At 50.2% G+C, this 20,306-nt stretch overlaps 1 protein-coding gene across 1 annotated transcript in view; it reads right to left on the bottom strand.

The window, feature by feature from the left end:
* LOC133658036 (protein shisa-like-1a) overlaps positions 1–20,306 on the bottom strand; it is a gene marked incomplete at its 5' end in the record, with an annotated part of 112,184 nt that overhangs the window by 17,819 nt on the left and 74,059 nt on the right. The window contains one exon of the mRNA XM_062059641.1: positions 115–305. Within this exon, the coding sequence (XP_061915625.1) occupies positions 115–305 (191 nt within the window). The remainder of the gene's footprint in view (positions 1–114; positions 306–20,306) is intronic.

Here is a 20,306-nt window from a genome sequence, read left to right on the forward strand (position 1 = left end):
ACCTGACACTTACTTCCAATAGTTGAACATGGTGTGTTTAGCTGATAAAGAGATGTCTCAATGCTTTTGTAAGAATGGATCTTGTAAAAAGTAAAGAAGAAGTGAAGTGTTGACCTGCAGTGGCCAGAAGGAGGAAGATGAGCGTCAGGACATTCAGGGACTGTCGACTGGTGATAGTCATCTTCTCCTGGTCATGTGAGGAAGGAGGACGGCTGCAGTCTTCAGGAATCTTCTTCAGCTTGAGCTGGTCATCCTCTGCATGCTGAGGGCTTCTGTCACATGACTGCTGCTGGGAGGGAGGACTCCTGATGGGGAAGAAGACAAAGATTAGAGACTGAGGCAGTGAGCACCCACGCTTTGTTCTGGAAGCTGCCCGTTGGTGTGTACATAACGGGATGGCTCCAATGCAAACTGTCACATTGACGGAAGTACTTACCATGTTTTTCGGACTACAAGGCACACTTCAAATCCTTTCATTTTCTCAAAAATGGACAGTGCGCCTTATAACCCGGTGCACCTAATGTACGGAATAATTCTGCTTGTGCTCACCAACCTCAAAGCTATTTTATTTGGTACATGGTGTAATGATAAGTTGACCAGTAGATGGCAGTCACACATAAGAGATGCGTGTGGACTTCAATATGACGCCACCAAAACTTTAAATGTTCCATTGAGAATATAGAACATTACACACGGCGCTCAAAAATCTGCCCAAATGTTTTAGTACGACTTTGGTAAGCTATGAAGCCACACCGCTTGAAGGATTGTCGGAGCATTACGGCTACGGTAGTCAGACGTACTGTGCTTCAACATACAGTATTATTATGGTGTGTGTATAAGGACCGCAAAGTGGCACCTATTAGCAGACATATTATCTGGCGTTTTGTTTCGCAATATTATGCAAAACCAACTTTTCTTACCTTCTGGTACCTGATGATGTGTATTTGGGATCTGCATAAGCCCTGAAAATGTGCGCACATCTGCCATTGTAGTCGGTGCTGACACCGTAATCGATAAGCTTCTTCTTTTTCTCTATCTTCTTGTTATGTGACATTCATACTCCGCTACAAAGTAGTGTAAAGTTCTATATTATATCTGTCAGTAAACTCACCATGAAAGCACTAAAACATACCGGTGTAGTGACTTTACATTATTCACCCAAGGAACTTTAGTTATTAGAGAGTTCCGGTCGGACGGTTTTTCACGGGACACATTTCGGGTGTTGTTGTTGCACTAGTGTGCCACGGATGAGGAGATGCTGCTCCGTTATTGATTGAAGTAAAGTGTGAATGTCATTAAAACAGTTAGCGCCATCTTTTGACACTTCTTCCACTCCCGTCCTTGCACGCTACACCGCTACAACAAAGATGACGGGGAGAAGACGCTGTCCAAGTGGAGGCACGTAAATAAGACCGCCCACAAAGCGACTGTCAGAAAGCGAGTTGAAGATGATGTGTAAAACATCATCCATGCAACATTTTGAGCAAAGAAGCACCACTACATGTTATGTAGACCACAAGGAAGTCTTTTACATTTAGAAAATAATCATAATAATAATATGACTCCTTTAATGCGCCTTATAACCCGGTGCATCTATTGTATGAAAATAGACCTGAATAGACCTGCTTATCGGCAGTGCGCCTTATAATCCGGTGCGCCCTATGGTCCGAAAAATACGGTATGCACACTGTAAAAGATATTTAATGTGTAAATGCAAGTTGCTAGGACAAGTTAGGTCAACATATTGCAATTCCAAGGCAGCTGGTGAAGTTACTTTTGTGAGTTCCACAGACTAAATATGTGTAATTGGTGAAATGACATTTGTGAGTTCCACAGACTAAATATGTGTAATTGGTGAAATGACATTTGTGAGTTCCACAGACTAAATATGTGTAATTGGTGAAATGACATTTGTGAGTTCCACAGACTAAATATGTGTAATTGGTGAAGTTACATTTGTGAGTTCCACAGACTAAATATGTGTAATTGGTGAAGTTACATTTGTGAGTTCCACAGACTAAATATGTGTAATTGGTGAAATGACATTTGTGAGTTCCACAGACTAAATATGTGTAATTGGTGAAATGACATTTGTGAGTTCCACAGACTAAATATGTGTAATTGGTGAAGTTACATTTGTGAGTTCCACAGACTAAATATGTGTAATTGGTGAAGTTACATTTGTGAGTTCCACAGACTAAATATGTGTATGAAGCCACTAATTGGATGTACTCTACATTATGCTTGTCACACCACGCCGTCCCTTATTTTCAGTTTCCTGGTGATTTTCTGGGCTTAGTGTTCGTTACTGTCCTGTGCTCTTATTTTGGTGGCACTTCCTGCTATGTTGGTGGTTTTCTTAAGCGCTTTACGCCTGCCTTGGATCACTTTTCTCCTCACCTGTTTTCTGTTTGTGATTAGCACTATTTAAGTTGACTGTGGGTTTGTCTGGACATTATTGTCTGTTCATGGGAGACCATCCTTTTTTGATGCCAAGCTATAGCACGCACGCACTTTGTGGACGCCGTCTGCTCCACATTTCCCGAGTGTTTTGCTGGGTGTCAGCAGTTTTGTTTTGTTTTCTTCATAGTCTGTCTGTTCAAAACACTTCCCTTCTGCTCTCGCCTTTTGTTTTGTCAGTTTAATGAATAAAGACCTATTTTACTGCATGCTGCTACCTCGTTAGTCTGCATCCTTCAAATCACTACAACCTCCTGCGATTATTGTTAGTTTCCATCACTGTACACCATACTATTATTGTTAGATGCTTCCATCACTGTACACCATACTATTATTGTTAGATGCTTCCATCACTGTACACCATACTATTATTGTTAGATGCTTCCATCACTTTACACCATACTATTATTGTTAGATGCTTCCATCACTGTACACCATACTAGTATTGTTAGAAAACTCTGACATTAATGAATATGGCTTCATCACATATTAGCTCTGCTTTTGATAACAGCAAAGGAAATTAGCTAAGGTGAGACGAATCTGCCGTGCGTCAATCATGTTAAAGGTGGGAATATTTGTCTGACAAAGACTGAAAAGTGTCTTGTCTTGAACTTTTATTCACACATGAGTCTTCAACACTTCAAAACGTTGTGCTAAACTGCAAACAATCTTACAGAACCAGTCAGAAGTTTCCAGACACTTTTTGCATCATATTGAATGATGTGTCTCCAGACTCTGTGTTGGTTGGTAGTAAATCTTTCTGGGGAAAAAAGCCTCATGTATCTGCTTATATAACCAATACAAATTGAGGCGAGATTACCCATAGGGTAGGGTGAACAAATCAAGCGCTCCTTCCCCATATACCTCACTGGAGCTAACAGTGTAAACAAAGATGGCGTCTAAGGTGCAAGACTCCCTTCCAGAGACAGCAGCTTCAACACATCAAACCTCACTAGCCACCCAGAAACAATGTCATATGAAAGCCCATGAGGTCGCTCACTAACCACCCGGAAACAACGCCATATGAAAGCCCATGAGGTCGCTCACTAACCACCCGGAAACAACGCCATATGAAAGCCCATGAGGTCGCTCACTAACCACCCGGAAACAACGTCATATGAAAGCCCATGAGGTCGCTCACTAACCACCCGGAAACAACGTCATATGAAAGCCCATGAGGCCGTTCACTAACCACCCGGAAACAACGTCATATGAAAGCCCATGAGGTCGCTCACTAACCACCCGGAAACAATGCCATATGAAAGCCCATGAGGTCGCTCACTAACCACCCTGAATCAACGCCATATGAAAGCCCATGAGGTCGCTCACTAACCACCCGGAAACAACGCCATATGAAAGCCCATGAGGTTGCTCACTAACCACCCGGAAACAACGCCATATGAAAGCCCATGAGGTCGCTCACTAACCACCCGGAAACAACGCCATATGAAAGCCCATGAGGTCGCTCACTAACCACCCGGAAACAACGGCATATGAAAGCCCATGAGGCCGCTCACTAACCACCCGGAAACAACGTCATATGAAAGCCCATGAGGTCGCTCACTAACCACCCGGAAACAACGTCATATGAAAGCCCATGAGGCCGCTCACTAACCACCCGGAAACAACGGCATATGAAAGCCCATGAGGCCGCTCACTAACCACCCGGAAACAACGTCATATGAAAGCCCAAGAGGTCGCTCACTAACCACCCGGAAACAACGTCATATGAAAGCCCATGAGGTCGCTCACTAACCACCCGGAAACAACGCCATATGAAAGCCCATGAGGTCGCTCACTAACCACCCGGAAACAACGCCATATGAAAGCCCATGAGGTCGCTCACTAACCACCCGGAAACAACGTCATATGAAAGCCCATGAGGTCGCTCACTAACCACCCGGAAACAACGCCATATGAAAGCCCATGAGGTCGCTCACTAACCACCCGGAAACAACGTCATATGAAAGCCCATGAGGCCGCTCACTAACCACCCGGAAACAACGTCATATGAAAGCCCATGAGGTCGCTCACTAACCACCCGGAAACAACGTCATATGAAAGCCCATGAGGTCGCTCACTAACCACCCGGAAACAACGTCATATGAAAGCCCATGAGGCCGCTCACTAACCACCCGGAAACAACGTCAAATGAAAGCCCATGAGGTCGCTCACTAACCACCCGGAAACAACGTCATATGAAAGCCCATGAGGTCGCTCACTAACCACCCGGAAACAACGTCATATGAAAGCCCATGAGGTCGCTCACTAACCACCCGGAAACAACGCCATATGAAAGCCCATGAGGTCGCTCACTAGCCACCCGGAAACAACGTCATATGAAAGCCCATGAGGTCGCTCACTAACCACCCGGAAACAACGTCATATGAAAGCCCATGAGGTCGCTCACTAACCACCCGGAAACAACGTCATATGAAAGCCCATGAGGTCGCTCACTAACCACCCGGAAACAACGTCATATGAAAGCCCATGAGGCCGCTCACTAACCACCCGGAAACAACGTCATATGAAAGCCCATGAGGTCGCTCACTAACCACCCGGAAACAACGCCATATGAAAGCCCATGAGGCCGCTCACTAACCACCCGGAAACAACGCGATATGAAAGCCCATGAGGTCGCTCACTAACCACCCGGAAACAACGCCATATGAAAGCCCATGAGGTCGCTCACTAACCACCCGGAAACAACGCCATATGAAAGCCCATGAGGCCGCTCACTAACCACCCGGAAACAACGTCATATGAAAGCCCATGAGGTCGCTCACTAACCACCCGGAAACAACGCCATATGAAAGCCCATGAGGTCGCTCACTAACCACCCGGAAACAACGTCATGTGAAAGCCCATGAGGTCGCTCACTAACCACCCGGAAACAACGTCATATTAAAGCCCATGAGGCCGCTCACTAACCACCCGGAAACAACGCCATATGAAAGCCCATGAGGTCGCTCACTAACCACCCGGAAACAACGTCATATGAAAGCCCATGAGGTCGCTCACTAACCACCCGGAAACAACGCCATATGAAAGCCCATGAGGTCGCTCACTAACCACCCGGAAACAACGCCATATGAAAGCCCATGTGGTCGCTCACTAACCACCCGGAAACAACGTCATATGAAAGCCCATGAGGTCGCTCACTAACCACCCGGAAACAACGCCATATGAAAGCCCATGAGGTCGCTCACTAACCACCCGGAAACAACGGCATATGAAAGCCCATGAGGTCGCTCACTAACCACCCGGAAACAACGCCATATGGAAGCCCATGAGGTCGCTCACTAGCCACCCGGAAACAACGTCATATGAAAGCCCATGAGGTCGCTCACTAACCACCCGGAAACAACGTCATATGAAAGCCCATGAGGTCGCTCACTAACCACCCGGAAACAACGTCATATGAAAGCCCATGAGGCCGTTCACTAACCACCCGGAAACAACGTCATATGAAAGCCCATGAGGTCGCTCACTAACCACCCGGAAACAATGCCATATGAAAGCCCATGAGGTCGCTCACTAACCACCCTGAATCAACGCCATATGAAAGCCCATGAGGTCGCTCACTAACCACCCGGAAACAACGCCATATGAAAGCCCATGAGGTTGCTCACTAACCACCCGGAAACAACGTCATATGAAAGCCCATGAGGCCGCTCACTAACCACCCGGAAACAACGTCATATGAAAGCCCATGAGGTCGCTCACTAACCACCCGGAAACAACGCCATATGAAAGCCCATGAGGCCGCTCACTAACCACCCGGAAACAACGTCATATGAAAGCCCATGAGGCCGCTCACTAACCACCCGGAAACAACGCCATATGAAAGCCCATGAGGCCGCTCACTAACCACCCGGAAACAACGTCATATGAAAGCCCATGAGGCCGCTCACTAACCACCCGGAAACAACGCCATATGAAAGCCCATGAGGTCGCTCACTAACCACCCGGAAACAACGCCATATGAAAGCCCATGAGGTCGCTCACTAACCACCCGGAAACAACGCCATATGAAAGCCCATGAGGTCGCTCACTAACCACCCGGAAACAACGCCATATGAAAGCCCATGAGGCCGCTCACTAACCACCCGGAAACAACGCCATATGAAAGCCCATGAGGCCGCTCACTAACCACCCGGAAACAACGCCATATGAAAGCCCATGAGGTCGCTCACTAACCACCCGGAAACAACGCCATATGAAAGCCCATGAGGCCGCTCACTAACCACCCGGAAACAACGTCATATGAAAGCCCATGAGGCCGCTCACTAACCACCCGGAAACAACGTCATATGAAAGCCCATGAGGCCGCTCACTAACCACCCGGAAACAACGCCATATGAAAGCCCATGAGGTCGCTCACTAACCACCCGGAAACAACGTCATATGAAAGCCCATGAGGTCGCTCACTAACCACCCGGAAACAACGCCATATGAAAGCCCATGAGGTCGCTCACTAACCACCCGGAAACAACGCCATATGAAAGCCCATGAGGTCGCTCACTAACCACCCGGAAACAACGCCATATGAAAGCCCATGAGGTCGCTCACTAACCACCCGGAAACAACGTCATATGAAAGCCCATGAGGTCGCTCACTAACCACCCGGAAACAACGCCATATGAAAGCCCATGAGGTCGCTCACTAACCACCCGGAAACAACGTCATATGAAAGCCCATGAGGCCGCTCACTAACCACCCGGAAACAACGTCATATGAAAGCCCATGAGGTCGCTCACTAACCACCCGGAAACAACGTCATATGAAAGCCCATGAGGTCGCTCACTAACCACCCGGAAACAACGTCATATGAAAGCCCATGAGGCCGCTCACTAACCACCCGGAAACAACGTCAAATGAAAGCCCATGAGGTCGCTCACTAACCACCCGGAAACAACGTCATATGAAAGCCCATGAGGTCGCTCACTAACCACCCGGAAACAACGTCATATGAAAGCCCATGAGGTCGCTCACTAACCACCCGGAAACAACGCCATATGAAAGCCCATGAGGTCGCTCACTAGCCACCCGGAAACAACGTCATATGAAAGCCCATGAGGTCGCTCACTAACCACCCGGAAACAACGTCATATGAAAGCCCATGAGGTCGCTCACTAACCACCCGGAAACAACGTCATATGAAAGCCCATGAGGTCGCTCACTAACCACCCGGAAACAACGTCATATGAAAGCCCATGAGGCCGCTCACTAACCACCCGGAAACAACGTCATATGAAAGCCCATGAGGTCGCTCACTAACCACCCGGAAACAACGCCATATGAAAGCCCATGAGGCCGCTCACTAACCACCCGGAAACAACGCGATATGAAAGCCCATGAGGTCGCTCACTAACCACCCGGAAACAACGCCATATGAAAGCCCATGAGGTCGCTCACTAACCACCCGGAAACAACGCCATATGAAAGCCCATGAGGCCGCTCACTAACCACCCGGAAACAACGTCATATGAAAGCCCATGAGGTCGCTCACTAACCACCCGGAAACAACGCCATATGAAAGCCCATGAGGTCGCTCACTAACCACCCGGAAACAACGTCATGTGAAAGCCCATGAGGTCGCTCACTAACCACCCGGAAACAACGTCATATTAAAGCCCATGAGGCCGCTCACTAACCACCCGGAAACAACGCCATATGAAAGCCCATGAGGTCGCTCACTAACCACCCGGAAACAACGTCATATGAAAGCCCATGAGGTCGCTCACTAACCACCCGGAAACAACGCCATATGAAAGCCCATGAGGTCGCTCACTAACCACCCGGAAACAACGCCATATGAAAGCCCATGAGGTCGCTCACTAACCACCCGGAAACAACGCCATATGAAAGCCCATGAGGTCGCTCACTAACCACCCGGAAACAACGTCATATGAAAGCCCATGAGGTCGCTCACTAACCACCCGGAAACAACGCCATATGAAAGCCCATGAGGTCGCTCACTAACCACCCGGAAACAACGTCATATGAAAGCCCATGAGGCCGCTCACTAACCACCCGGAAACAACGTCATATGAAAGCCCATGAGGTCGCTCACTAACCACCCGGAAACAACGTCATATGAAAGCCCATGAGGTCGCTCACTAACCACCCGGAAACAACGTCATATGAAAGCCCATGAGGCCGCTCACTAACCACCCGGAAACAACGTCAAATGAAAGCCCATGAGGTCGCTCACTAACCACCCGGAAACAACGTCATATGAAAGCCCATGAGGTCGCTCACTAACCACCCGGAAACAACGTCATATGAAAGCCCATGAGGTCGCTCACTAACCACCCGGAAACAACGCCATATGAAAGCCCATGAGGTCGCTCACTAGCCACCCGGAAACAACGTCATATGAAAGCCCATGAGGTCGCTCACTAACCACCCGGAAACAACGTCATATGAAAGCCCATGAGGTCGCTCACTAACCACCCGGAAACAACGTCATATGAAAGCCCATGAGGTCGCTCACTAACCACCCGGAAACAACGTCATATGAAAGCCCATGAGGCCGCTCACTAACCACCCGGAAACAACGTCATATGAAAGCCCATGAGGTCGCTCACTAACCACCCGGAAACAACGCCATATGAAAGCCCATGAGGCCGCTCACTAACCACCCGGAAACAACGCGATATGAAAGCCCATGAGGTCGCTCACTAACCACCCGGAAACAACGCCATATGAAAGCCCATGAGGTCGCTCACTAACCACCCGGAAACAACGCCATATGAAAGCCCATGAGGCCGCTCACTAACCACCCGGAAACAACGTCATATGAAAGCCCATGAGGTCGCTCACTAACCACCCGGAAACAACGCCATATGAAAGCCCATGAGGTCGCTCACTAACCACCCGGAAACAACGTCATGTGAAAGCCCATGAGGTCGCTCACTAACCACCCGGAAACAACGTCATATTAAAGCCCATGAGGCCGCTCACTAACCACCCGGAAACAACGCCATATGAAAGCCCATGAGGTCGCTCACTAACCACCCGGAAACAACGTCATATGAAAGCCCATGAGGTCGCTCACTAACCACCCGGAAACAACGCCATATGAAAGCCCATGAGGTCGCTCACTAACCACCCGGAAACAACGCCATATGAAAGCCCATGTGGTCGCTCACTAACCACCCGGAAACAACGTCATATGAAAGCCCATGAGGTCGCTCACTAACCACCCGGAAACAACGCCATATGAAAGCCCATGAGGTCGCTCACTAACCACCCGGAAACAACGGCATATGAAAGCCCATGAGGTCGCTCACTAACCACCCGGAAACAACGCCATATGGAAGCCCATGAGGTCGCTCACTAGCCACCCGGAAACAACGTCATATGAAAGCCCATGAGGTCGCTCACTAACCACCCGGAAACAACGTCATATGAAAGCCCATGAGGTCGCTCACTAACCACCCGGAAACAACGTCATGTGAAAGCCCATGAGGTCGCTCACTAACCACCCGGAAACAACGTCATATGAAAGCCCATGAGGTCGCACACTAACCACCCGGAAACAACGTCATATGAAAGCCCATGAGGTCGCTCACTAACCACCCGGAAACAACGTCATGTGAAAGCCCATGAGGTCGCTCACTAACCACCCGGAAACAACGTCATATGAAAGCCCATGAGGTCGCTCACTAACCACCCGGAAACAACGTCATGTGAAAGCCCATGAGGTCGCTCACTAACCACCCGGAAACAACGTCATGTGAAAGCCCATGAGGTCGCTCACTAACCACCCGGAAACAACGTCATATGAAAGCCCATGAGGTCGCACACTAATCACCCGGAAACAACGTCATATGAAAGCCCATGAGGTCGCTCACTAACCACCCGGAAACAACGTCATATAAAAGCCCATGAGGTCGCTCACTAACCACCCGGAAACAACGCCATATGAAAGCCCATGAGGTCGCTCACTAACCACCCGGAAACAACGTCATATGAAAGCCCATGAGGTCGCTCACTAACCACCCGGAAACAACGTCATATGAAAGCCCATGAGGTCGCTCACTAACCACCCGGAAACAACGCCATATGAAAGCCCATGAGGTCGCTCACTAGCCACCCGGAAACAACGTCATATGAAAGCCCATGAGGTCGCTCACTAACCACCCGGAAACAACGTCATATGAAAGCCCATGAGGTCGCTCACTAACCACCCGGAAACAACGTCATGTGAAAGCCCATGAGGTCGCTCACTAACCACCCGGAAACAACGTCATATGAAAGCCCATGAGGTCGCACACTAATCACCCGGAAACAACGTCATATGAAAGCCCATGAGGTCGCTCACTAACCACCCGGAAACAACGTCATATGAAAGCCCATGAGGTCGCTCACTAACCACCCGGAAACAATACCATATGAAAGCCCATGAGGTCGCTCACTAACCACCCGGAAACAACGTCATATGAAAGCCCATGAGGTCGCTCACTAACCACCCGGAAACAACGTCATATGAAAGCCCATGAGGTCGCTCACTAACCACCCGGAAACAACGCCATATGAAAGCCCATGAGGTCGCTCACTAACCACCCGGAAACAACGTCATATGAAAGCCCATGAGGTCGCTCACTAACCACCCGGAAGCAACGTCATATGAAAGCCCATGAGGTCGCTAACTAACCACCCGGAAACAACGTCATATGAAAGCCCATGAGGTCGCTCACTAACCCGCCGGAAACAACGTCATGTGAAAGCCCATGAGGCCGCTCACTAACCACCCGGAAACAACGTCATATGAAAGCCCATTAGGTCGCTCACTAACCACCCGGAAACAACGTCATATGAAAGCCCATGAGGTCGCTCACTAACCACCCGGACACAACGTCATATGAAAGCCCATGAGGTCGCACACTAACACCCGGAAACAACGTCATATGAAAGCCCATGATGTCGCTCACTAACCACCCGGAAACAACGTCATATGAAAGCCCATGAGGTCGCTCACTAACCACCCGGAAACAACATCATATGAAAGCCCATGAGGTCGCTCACTAACCACCCGGAAACAACGTCATATGAAAGCCCATGAGGTCGCTCACTAACCACCCGGAAACAACGCCATATGAAAGCCCATGAGGTCGCTCACTAGCCACCCGGAAACAACGTCATATGAAAGCCCATGAGGTCGCTCACTAACCACCCGGAAACAACGTCATATGAAAGCCCATGAGGTCGCTCACTAACCACCCGGAAACAACGTCATGTGAAAGCCCATGAGGTCGCTCACTAACCACCCGGAAACAACGTCATATGAAAGCCCATGAGGTCGCACACTAATCACCCGTAAACAACGTCATATGAAAGCCCATGAGGTCGCTCACTAACCACCCGGAAACAACGTCATATGAAAGCCCATGAGGTCGCTCACTAACCACCCGGAAACAACGCCATATGAAAGCCCATGAGGTCGCTCACTAACCACCCGGAAACAACGTCATATGAAAGCCCATGAGGTCGCTCACTAACCACCCGGAAACAACGTCATATGAAAGCCCATGAGGTCGCTCACTAACCACCCGGAAACAACGTCATATGAAAGCCCATGAGGTCGCTCACTAACCACCCGGAAACAACGCCATATGAAAGCCCATGAGGTTGCTCACTAACCACCCGGAAACAACGCATATGAAAGCCCATGAGGTCGCTCACTAACCACCCGGAAACAACGCCATATGAAAGCCCATGAGGTCGCTCACTAACCACCCGGAAACAACGGCATATGAAAGCCCATGAGGCGCTCACTAACCACCGGAAACAACGTCATATGAAAGCCCATGAGGTCGCTCACTAACCACCCGGAAACAACGTCATATGAAAGCCCATGAGGCCGCTCACTAACCACCCGGAAACAACGGCATATGAAAGCCCATGAGGCCGCTCACTAACCACCCGGAAACAACGTCATATGAAAGCCCAAGAGGTCGCTCACTAACCACCCGGAAACAACGTCATATGAAAGCCCATGAGGTCGCTCACTAACCACCCGGAAACAACGTCATATGAAAGCCCATGAGGTCGCTCACTAACCACCCGGAAACAACGTCATATGAAAGCCCATGAGGCCGCTCACTAACCACCCGGAAACAACGTCATATGAAAGCCCATGAGGTCGCTCACTAACCACCCGGAAACAACGCCATATGAAAGCCCATGAGGCCGCTCACTAACCACCCGGAAACAACGTCATATGAAAGCCCATGAGGCCGCTCACTAACCACCCGGAAACAACGCCATATGAAAGCCCATGAGGCCGCTCACTAACCACCCGGAAACAACGTCATATGAAAGCCCATGAGGCCGCTCACTAACCACCCGGAAACAACGCCATATGAAAGCCCATGAGGTCGCTCACTAACCACCCGGAAACAACGCCATATGAAAGCCCATGAGGTCGCTCACTAACCACCCGGAAACAACGCCATATGAAAGCCCATGAGGTCGCTCACTAACCACCCGGAAACAACGCCATATGAAAGCCCATGAGGCCGCTCACTAACCACCCGGAAACAACGCCATATGAAAGCCCATGAGGCCGCTCACTAACCACCCGGAAACAACGCCATATGAAAGCCCATGAGGTCGCTCACTAACCACCGGAAACAACGCCATATGAAAGCCCATGAGGCCGCTCACTAACCACCCGAAACAACGTCATATGAAAGCCCATGAGGCCGCTCACTAACCACCCGGAAACAACGTCATATGAAAGCCCATGAGGCCGCTCACTAACCACCCGGAAACAACGCCATATGAAAGCCCATGAGGTCGCTCACTAACCACCGGAAACAACATCATATGAAAGCCCATGAGGTCGCTCACTAACCACCCGGAAACAACGCCATATGAAAGCCCATGAGGTCGCTCACTAACCACCCGGAAACAACGCCATATGAAAGCCCATGAGGTCGCTCACTAACCACCCGGAAACAACGCCATATGAAAGCCCATGAGGTCGCTCACTAACCACCCGGAAACAACGTCATATGAAAGCCCATGAGGTCGCTCACTAACCACCGGAAACAACGCCATATGAAAGCCCATGAGGTCGCTCACTAACCACCCGGAAACAACGTCATATGAAAGCCCATGAGGCCGCTCACTAACCACCCGGAAACAACGTCATATGAAAGCCCATGAGGTCGCTCACTAACCACCCGGAAACAACGTCATATGAAAGCCCATGAGGTCGCTCACTAACCACCCGGAAACAACGTCATATGAAAGCCCATGAGGCCGCTCACTAACCACCCGGAAACAACGTCAAATGAAAGCCCATGAGGTCGCTCACTAACCACCCGGAAACAACGTCATATGAAAGCCCATGAGGTCGCTCACTAACCACCCGGAAACAACGTCATATGAAAGCCCATGAGGTCGCTCACTAATCACCCGGAAACAACGCCATATGAAAGCCCATGAGGTCGCTCACTAGCCACCCGGAAACAACGTCATATGAAAGCCCATGAGGTCGCTCACTAACCACCCGGAAACAACGTCATATGAAAGCCCATGAGGTCGCTCACTAACCACCCGGAAACAACGTCATATGAAAGCCCATGAGGTCGCTCACTAACCACCCGGAAACAACGTCATATGAAAGCCCATGAGGCCGCTCACTAACCACCCGGAAACAACGTCATATGAAAGCCCATGAGGTCGCTCACTAACCACCCGGAAACAACGCCATATGAAAGCCCATGAGGCCGCTCACTAACCACCCGGAAACAACGCGATATGAAAGCCCATGAGGTCGCTCACTAACCACCCGGAAACAACGCCATATGAAAGCCCATGAGGTCGCTCACTAACCACCCGGAAACAACGCCATATGAAAGCCCATGAGGCCGCTCACTAACCACCCGGAAACAACGTCATATGAAAGCCCATGAGGTCGCTCACTAACCACCCGGAAACAACGCCATATGAAAGCCCATGAGGTCGCTCACTAACCACCCGGAAACAACGTCATGTGAAAGCCATGAGGTCGCTCACTAACCACCCGGAAACAACGTCATATTAAAGCCCATGAGGCCGCTCACTAACCACCCGGAAACAACGCCATATGAAAGCCCATGAGGTCGCTCACTAACCACCCGGAAACAACGTCATATGAAAGCCCATGAGGTCGCTCACTAACCACCCGGAAACAACGCCATATGAAAGCCCATGAGGTCGCTCACTAACCACCCGGAAACAACGCCATATGAAAGCCCATGTGGTCGCTCACTAACCACCCGGAAACAACGTCATATGAAAGCCCATGAGGTCGCTCACTAACCACCCGGAAACAACGCCATATGAAAGCCCATGAGGTCGCTCACTAACCACCCGGAAACAACGGCATATGAAAGCCCATGAGGTCGCTCACTAACCACCCGGAAACAACGCCATATGGAAGCCCATGAGGTCGCTCACTAGCCACCCGGAAACAACGTCATATGAAAGCCCATGAGGTCGCTCACTAACCACCCGGAAACAACGTCATATGAAAGCCCATGAGGTCGCTCACTAACCACCCGGAAACAACGTCATGTGAAAGCCCATGAGGTCGCTCACTAACCACCCGGAAACAACGTCATATGAAAGCCCATGAGGTCGCACACTAATCACCCGGAAACAACGTCATATGAAAGCCCATGAGGTCGCTCACTAACCACCCGGAAACAACGTCATATGAAAGCCCATGAGGTCGCTCACTAACCACCCGGAAACAACGCCATATGAAAGCCCATGAGGTCGCTCACTAACCACCCGGAAACAACGTCATATGAAAGCCCATGAGGTCGCTCACTAACCACCCGGAAACAACGTCATATGAAAGCCCATGAGGTCGCTCACTAACCACCCGGAAACAACGCCATGTGAAAGCCCATGAGGTCGCTCACTAACCACCCGGAAACAACGTCATATGAAAGCCCATGAGGTCGCTCACTAACCACCCGGAAACAACGTCATGTGAAAGCCCATGAGGTCGCTCACTAACCACCCGGAAACAACGTCATATGAAAGCCCATGAGGTCGCTCACTAACCACCCGGAAACAACGTCATGTGAAAGCCCATGAGGTCGCTCACTAACCACCCGGAAACAACGTCATGTGAAAGCCCATGAGGTCGCTCACTAACCACCCGGAAACAACGTCATATGAAAGCCCATGAGGTCGCACACTAATCACCCGGAAACAACGTCATATGAAAGCCCATGAGGTCGCTCACTAACCACCCGGAAACAACGTCATATGAAAGCCCATGAGGTCGCTCACTAACCACCCGGAAACAACGCCATATGAAAGCCCATGAGGTCGCTCACTAACCACCCGGAAACAACGTCATATGAAAGCCCATGAGGTCGCTCACTAACACCCGGAAACAACGTCATATGAAAGCCCATGAGGTCGCTCACTAACCACCCGGAAACAACGCCATATGAAAGCCCATGAGGTCGCTCACTAGCCACCCGGAAACAACGTCATATGAAAGCCCATGAGGTCGCTCACTAACCACCCGGAAACAACGTCATATGAAAGCCCATGAGGTCGCTCACTAACCACCCGGAAACAACGTCATGTGAAAGCCCATGAGGTCGCTCACTAACCACCCGGAAACAACGTCATATGAAAGCCCATGAGGTCGCACACTAATCACCCGGAAACAACGTCATATGAAAGCCCATGAGGTCGCTCACTAACCACCCGGAAACAACGTCATATGAAAGCCCATGAGGTCGCTCACTAACCACCCGGAAACAATACCATATGAAAGCCCATGAGGTCGCTCACTAACCACCCGGAAACAACGTCATATGAAAGCCCATGAGGTCGCTCACTAACCACCCGGAAACAACGTCATATGAAAGCCCATGAGGTCGCTCACTAACCACCCGGAAACAACGCCATATGAAAGCCCATGAGGTCGCTCACTAACCACCCGGAAACAACGTCATATGAAAGCCCATGATGTCGCTCACTAACCACCCGGAAGCAACGTCATATGAAAGCCCATGAGGTCGCTAACTAACCACCCGGAAACAACGTCATATGAAAGCCCATGAGGTCGCTCACTAACCCGCCGGAAACAACGTCATGTGAAAGCCCATGAGGCCGCTCACTAACCACCCGGAAACAACGTCATATGAAAGCCCATGAGGTCGCTCACTAACCACCCGGAAACAACGTCATATGAAAGCCCATGAGGTCGCTCACTAACCACCCGGACACAACGTCATATGAAAGCCCATGAGGTCGCACACTAACACCCGGAAACAACGTCATATGAAAGCCCATGATGTCGCTCACTAACCACCCGGAAACAACGTCATATGAAAGCCCATGAGGTCGCTCACTAACCACCCGGAAACAACATCATATGAAAGCCCATGAGGTCGCTCACTAACCACCCGGAAACAACGTCATATGAAAGCCCATGAGGTCGCTCACTAACCACCCGGAAACAACGCCATATGAAAGCCCATGAGGTCGCTCACTAGCCACCCGGAAACAACGTCATATGAAAGCCCATGAGGTCGCTCACTAACCACCCGGAAACAACGTCATATGAAAGCCCATGAGGTCGCTCACTAACCACCCGGAAACAACGTCATGTGAAAGCCCATGAGGTCGCTCACTAACCACCCGGAAACAACGTCATATGAAAGCCCATGAGGTCGCACACTAATCACCCGTAAACAACGTCATATGAAAGCCCATGAGGTCGCTCACTAACCACCCGGAAACAACGTCATATGAAAGCCCATGAGGTCGCTCACTAACCACCCGGAAACAACGCATATGAAAGCCCATGAGGTCGCTCACTAACCACCCGGAAACAACGTCATATGAAAGCCCATGAGGTCGCTCACTAACCACCCGGAAACAACGTCATATGAAAGCCATGAGGTCGCTCACTAACCACCCGGAAACAACGTCATATGAAAGCCCATGAGGTCGCTCACTAACCACCCGGAAACAACGTCATATGAAAGCCCATGAGGTCGCACACTAACACCCGGAAACAACGTCATATGAAAGCCCATGAGGTCGCTCACTAACCACCCGGAAACAACGTCATATGAAAGCCCATGAGGTCGCTCACTAACCACCCGGAAACAACGTCATATGAAAGCCCATGAGGTCGCTCACTAACCACCCGGAAACAACGTTATATGAAAGCCCATGAGGTCGCTCACTAACCACCCGGAAACAACGCCATATGAAAGCCCATGAGGTCGCTCACTAGCCACCCGGAAACAACGTCATATGAAAGCCCATGAGGTCGCTCACTAACCACCCGGAAACAACGTCATATGAAAGCCCATGAGGTCGCTCACTAACCACCCGGAAACAACGTCATGTGAAAGCCCATGAGGTCGCTCACTAACCACCCGGAACAACGTCATATGAAAGCCATGAGGTCGCACACTAATCACCCGGAAACAACGTCATATGAAAGCCCATGAGGTCGCTCACTAACCACCCGGAAACAACGTCATATGAAAGCCCATGAGGTCGCTCACTAACCACCCGGAAACAACGCCATATGAAAGCCCATGAGGTCGCTCACTAACCACCCGGAAACAACGTCATATGAAAGCCCATGAGGTCGCTCACTAACCACCCGGAAACAACGTCATATGAAAGCCCATGAGGTCGCTCACTAACCACCCGGAAACAACGTCATATGAAAGCCCATGAGGCCGCTCACTAACCACCCGGAAACAACGCCATATGAAAGCTCACGAGGTCGCTCACTAACCACCCGGAAACAACGTCATATGAAAGCCCATGAGGCCGCTCACTAACCACCCGGAAACAACGCCATATGAAAGCCCATGAGGTCGCACACTAATCACCCGGAAACAACGTCATATGAAAGCCCATGAGGTCGCTCACTAACCACCCGGAAACAACGTCATATGAAAGCCCATGAGGTCGCTCACTAACCACCCGGAAACAACGCCATATGAAAGCCCATGAGGTCGCTCACTAACCACCCGGAAACAACGTCATATGAAAGCCCATGAGGTTGCTCACTAACCACCCGGAAACAACGTCATATGAAAGCCCATGAGGTCGCTCACTAACCACCCGGAAACAACGCCATATGAAAGCCCATGAGGTCGCTCACTAGCCACCCGGAAACAACGTCATATGAAAGCCCATGAGGTCGCTCACTAACCACCCGGAAACAACGTCATATGAAAGCCCATGAGGTCGCTCACTAACCACCCGGAAACAACGTCATGTGAAAGCCCATGAGGCCGCTCACTAACCACCCGGAAACAACGTCATATGAAAGCCCATGAGGGCCGCACACTAATCACCCGGAAACAACGTCATATGAAAGCCCATGAGGTCGCTCACTAACCACCCGGAAACAACGTCATATGAAAGCCCATGAGGTCGCTCACTAACCACCCGGAAACAACGCCATATGAAAGCCCATGAGGTCGCTCACTAACCACCCGGAAACAACGTCATATGAAAGCCCATGAGGTCGCTCACTAACCACCCGGAAACAACGTCATATGAAAGCCCATGAGGTCGCTCACTAACCACCCGGAAACAACGCCATATGAAAGCCCATGAGGTCGCTCACTAACCACCCGGAAACAACGTCATATGAAAGCCCATGAGGTCGCTCACTAACCACCCGGAAACAACGTCATATGAAAGCCCATGAGGTCGCTCACTAACCACCCGGAAACAACGCCATATGAAAGCCCATGAGGTCGCTCACTAACCACCCGGAAACAACGTCATATGAAAGCCCATGAGGTCGCTCACTAACCACCCGGAAACAACGTCATATGAAAGCCCATGAGGTCGCTCACTAACCACCCGGAAACAACGTCATATGAAAGCCCATGAGGCCGCTCACTAACCACCCGGAAACAACGTCATATGAAAGCCCATGAGGTCGCTCACTAACCACCCGGAAACAACGTCATGTGAAAGCCCATGAGGCCGCTCACTAACCACCCGGAAACAACGTCATATGAAAGCCCATGAGGTCGCTCACTAACCACCCGGAAACAACGTCATATGAAAGCCCATGAGGTCGCTCACTAACCACCCGGAAACAACGTCATATGAAAGCCCATGAGGTCGCACACTAACACCCGGAAACAACGTCATATGAAAGCCCATGAGGTCGCTCACTAACCACCCGGAAACAACGTCATATGAAAGCCCATGAGGTCGCTCACTAACCACCCGGAAACAACGTCATATGAAAGCCCATGAGGTCGCTCACTAACCACCCGGAAACAACGTCATATGAAAGCCCATGAGGTCGCTCACTAACCACCCGGAAACAACGCCATATGAAAGCCCATGAGGTCGCTCACTAGCCACCCGGAAAAAACGTCATATGAAAGCCCATGAGGTCGCTCACTAACCACCCGGAAACAACGTCATATGAAAGCCCATGAGGTCGCTCACTAACCACCCGGAAACAACGTCATGTGAAAGCCCATGAGGTCGCTCACTAACCACCCGGAAACAACGTCATATGAAAGCCCATGAGGTCGCACACTAATCACCCGGAAACAACGTCATATGAAAGCCCATGAGGTCGCTCACTAACCACCCGGAAACAACGTCATATGAAAGCCCATGAGGTCGCTCACTAACCACCCGGAAACAACGCCATATGAAAGCCCATGAGGTCGCTCACTAACCACCCGGAAACAACGTCATATGAAAGCCCATGAGGTCGCTCACTAACCACCCGGAAACAACGTCATATGAAAGCCCATGAGGTCGCTCACTAACCACCCGGAAACAACGTCATATGAAAGCCCATG

Source organism: Entelurus aequoreus, linkage group LG10 (assembly GCF_033978785.1).
Source record: "Entelurus aequoreus isolate RoL-2023_Sb linkage group LG10, RoL_Eaeq_v1.1, whole genome shotgun sequence".
In the NCBI taxonomy this organism is placed as follows: Eukaryota; Metazoa; Chordata; class Actinopteri; order Syngnathiformes; family Syngnathidae; genus Entelurus; species Entelurus aequoreus.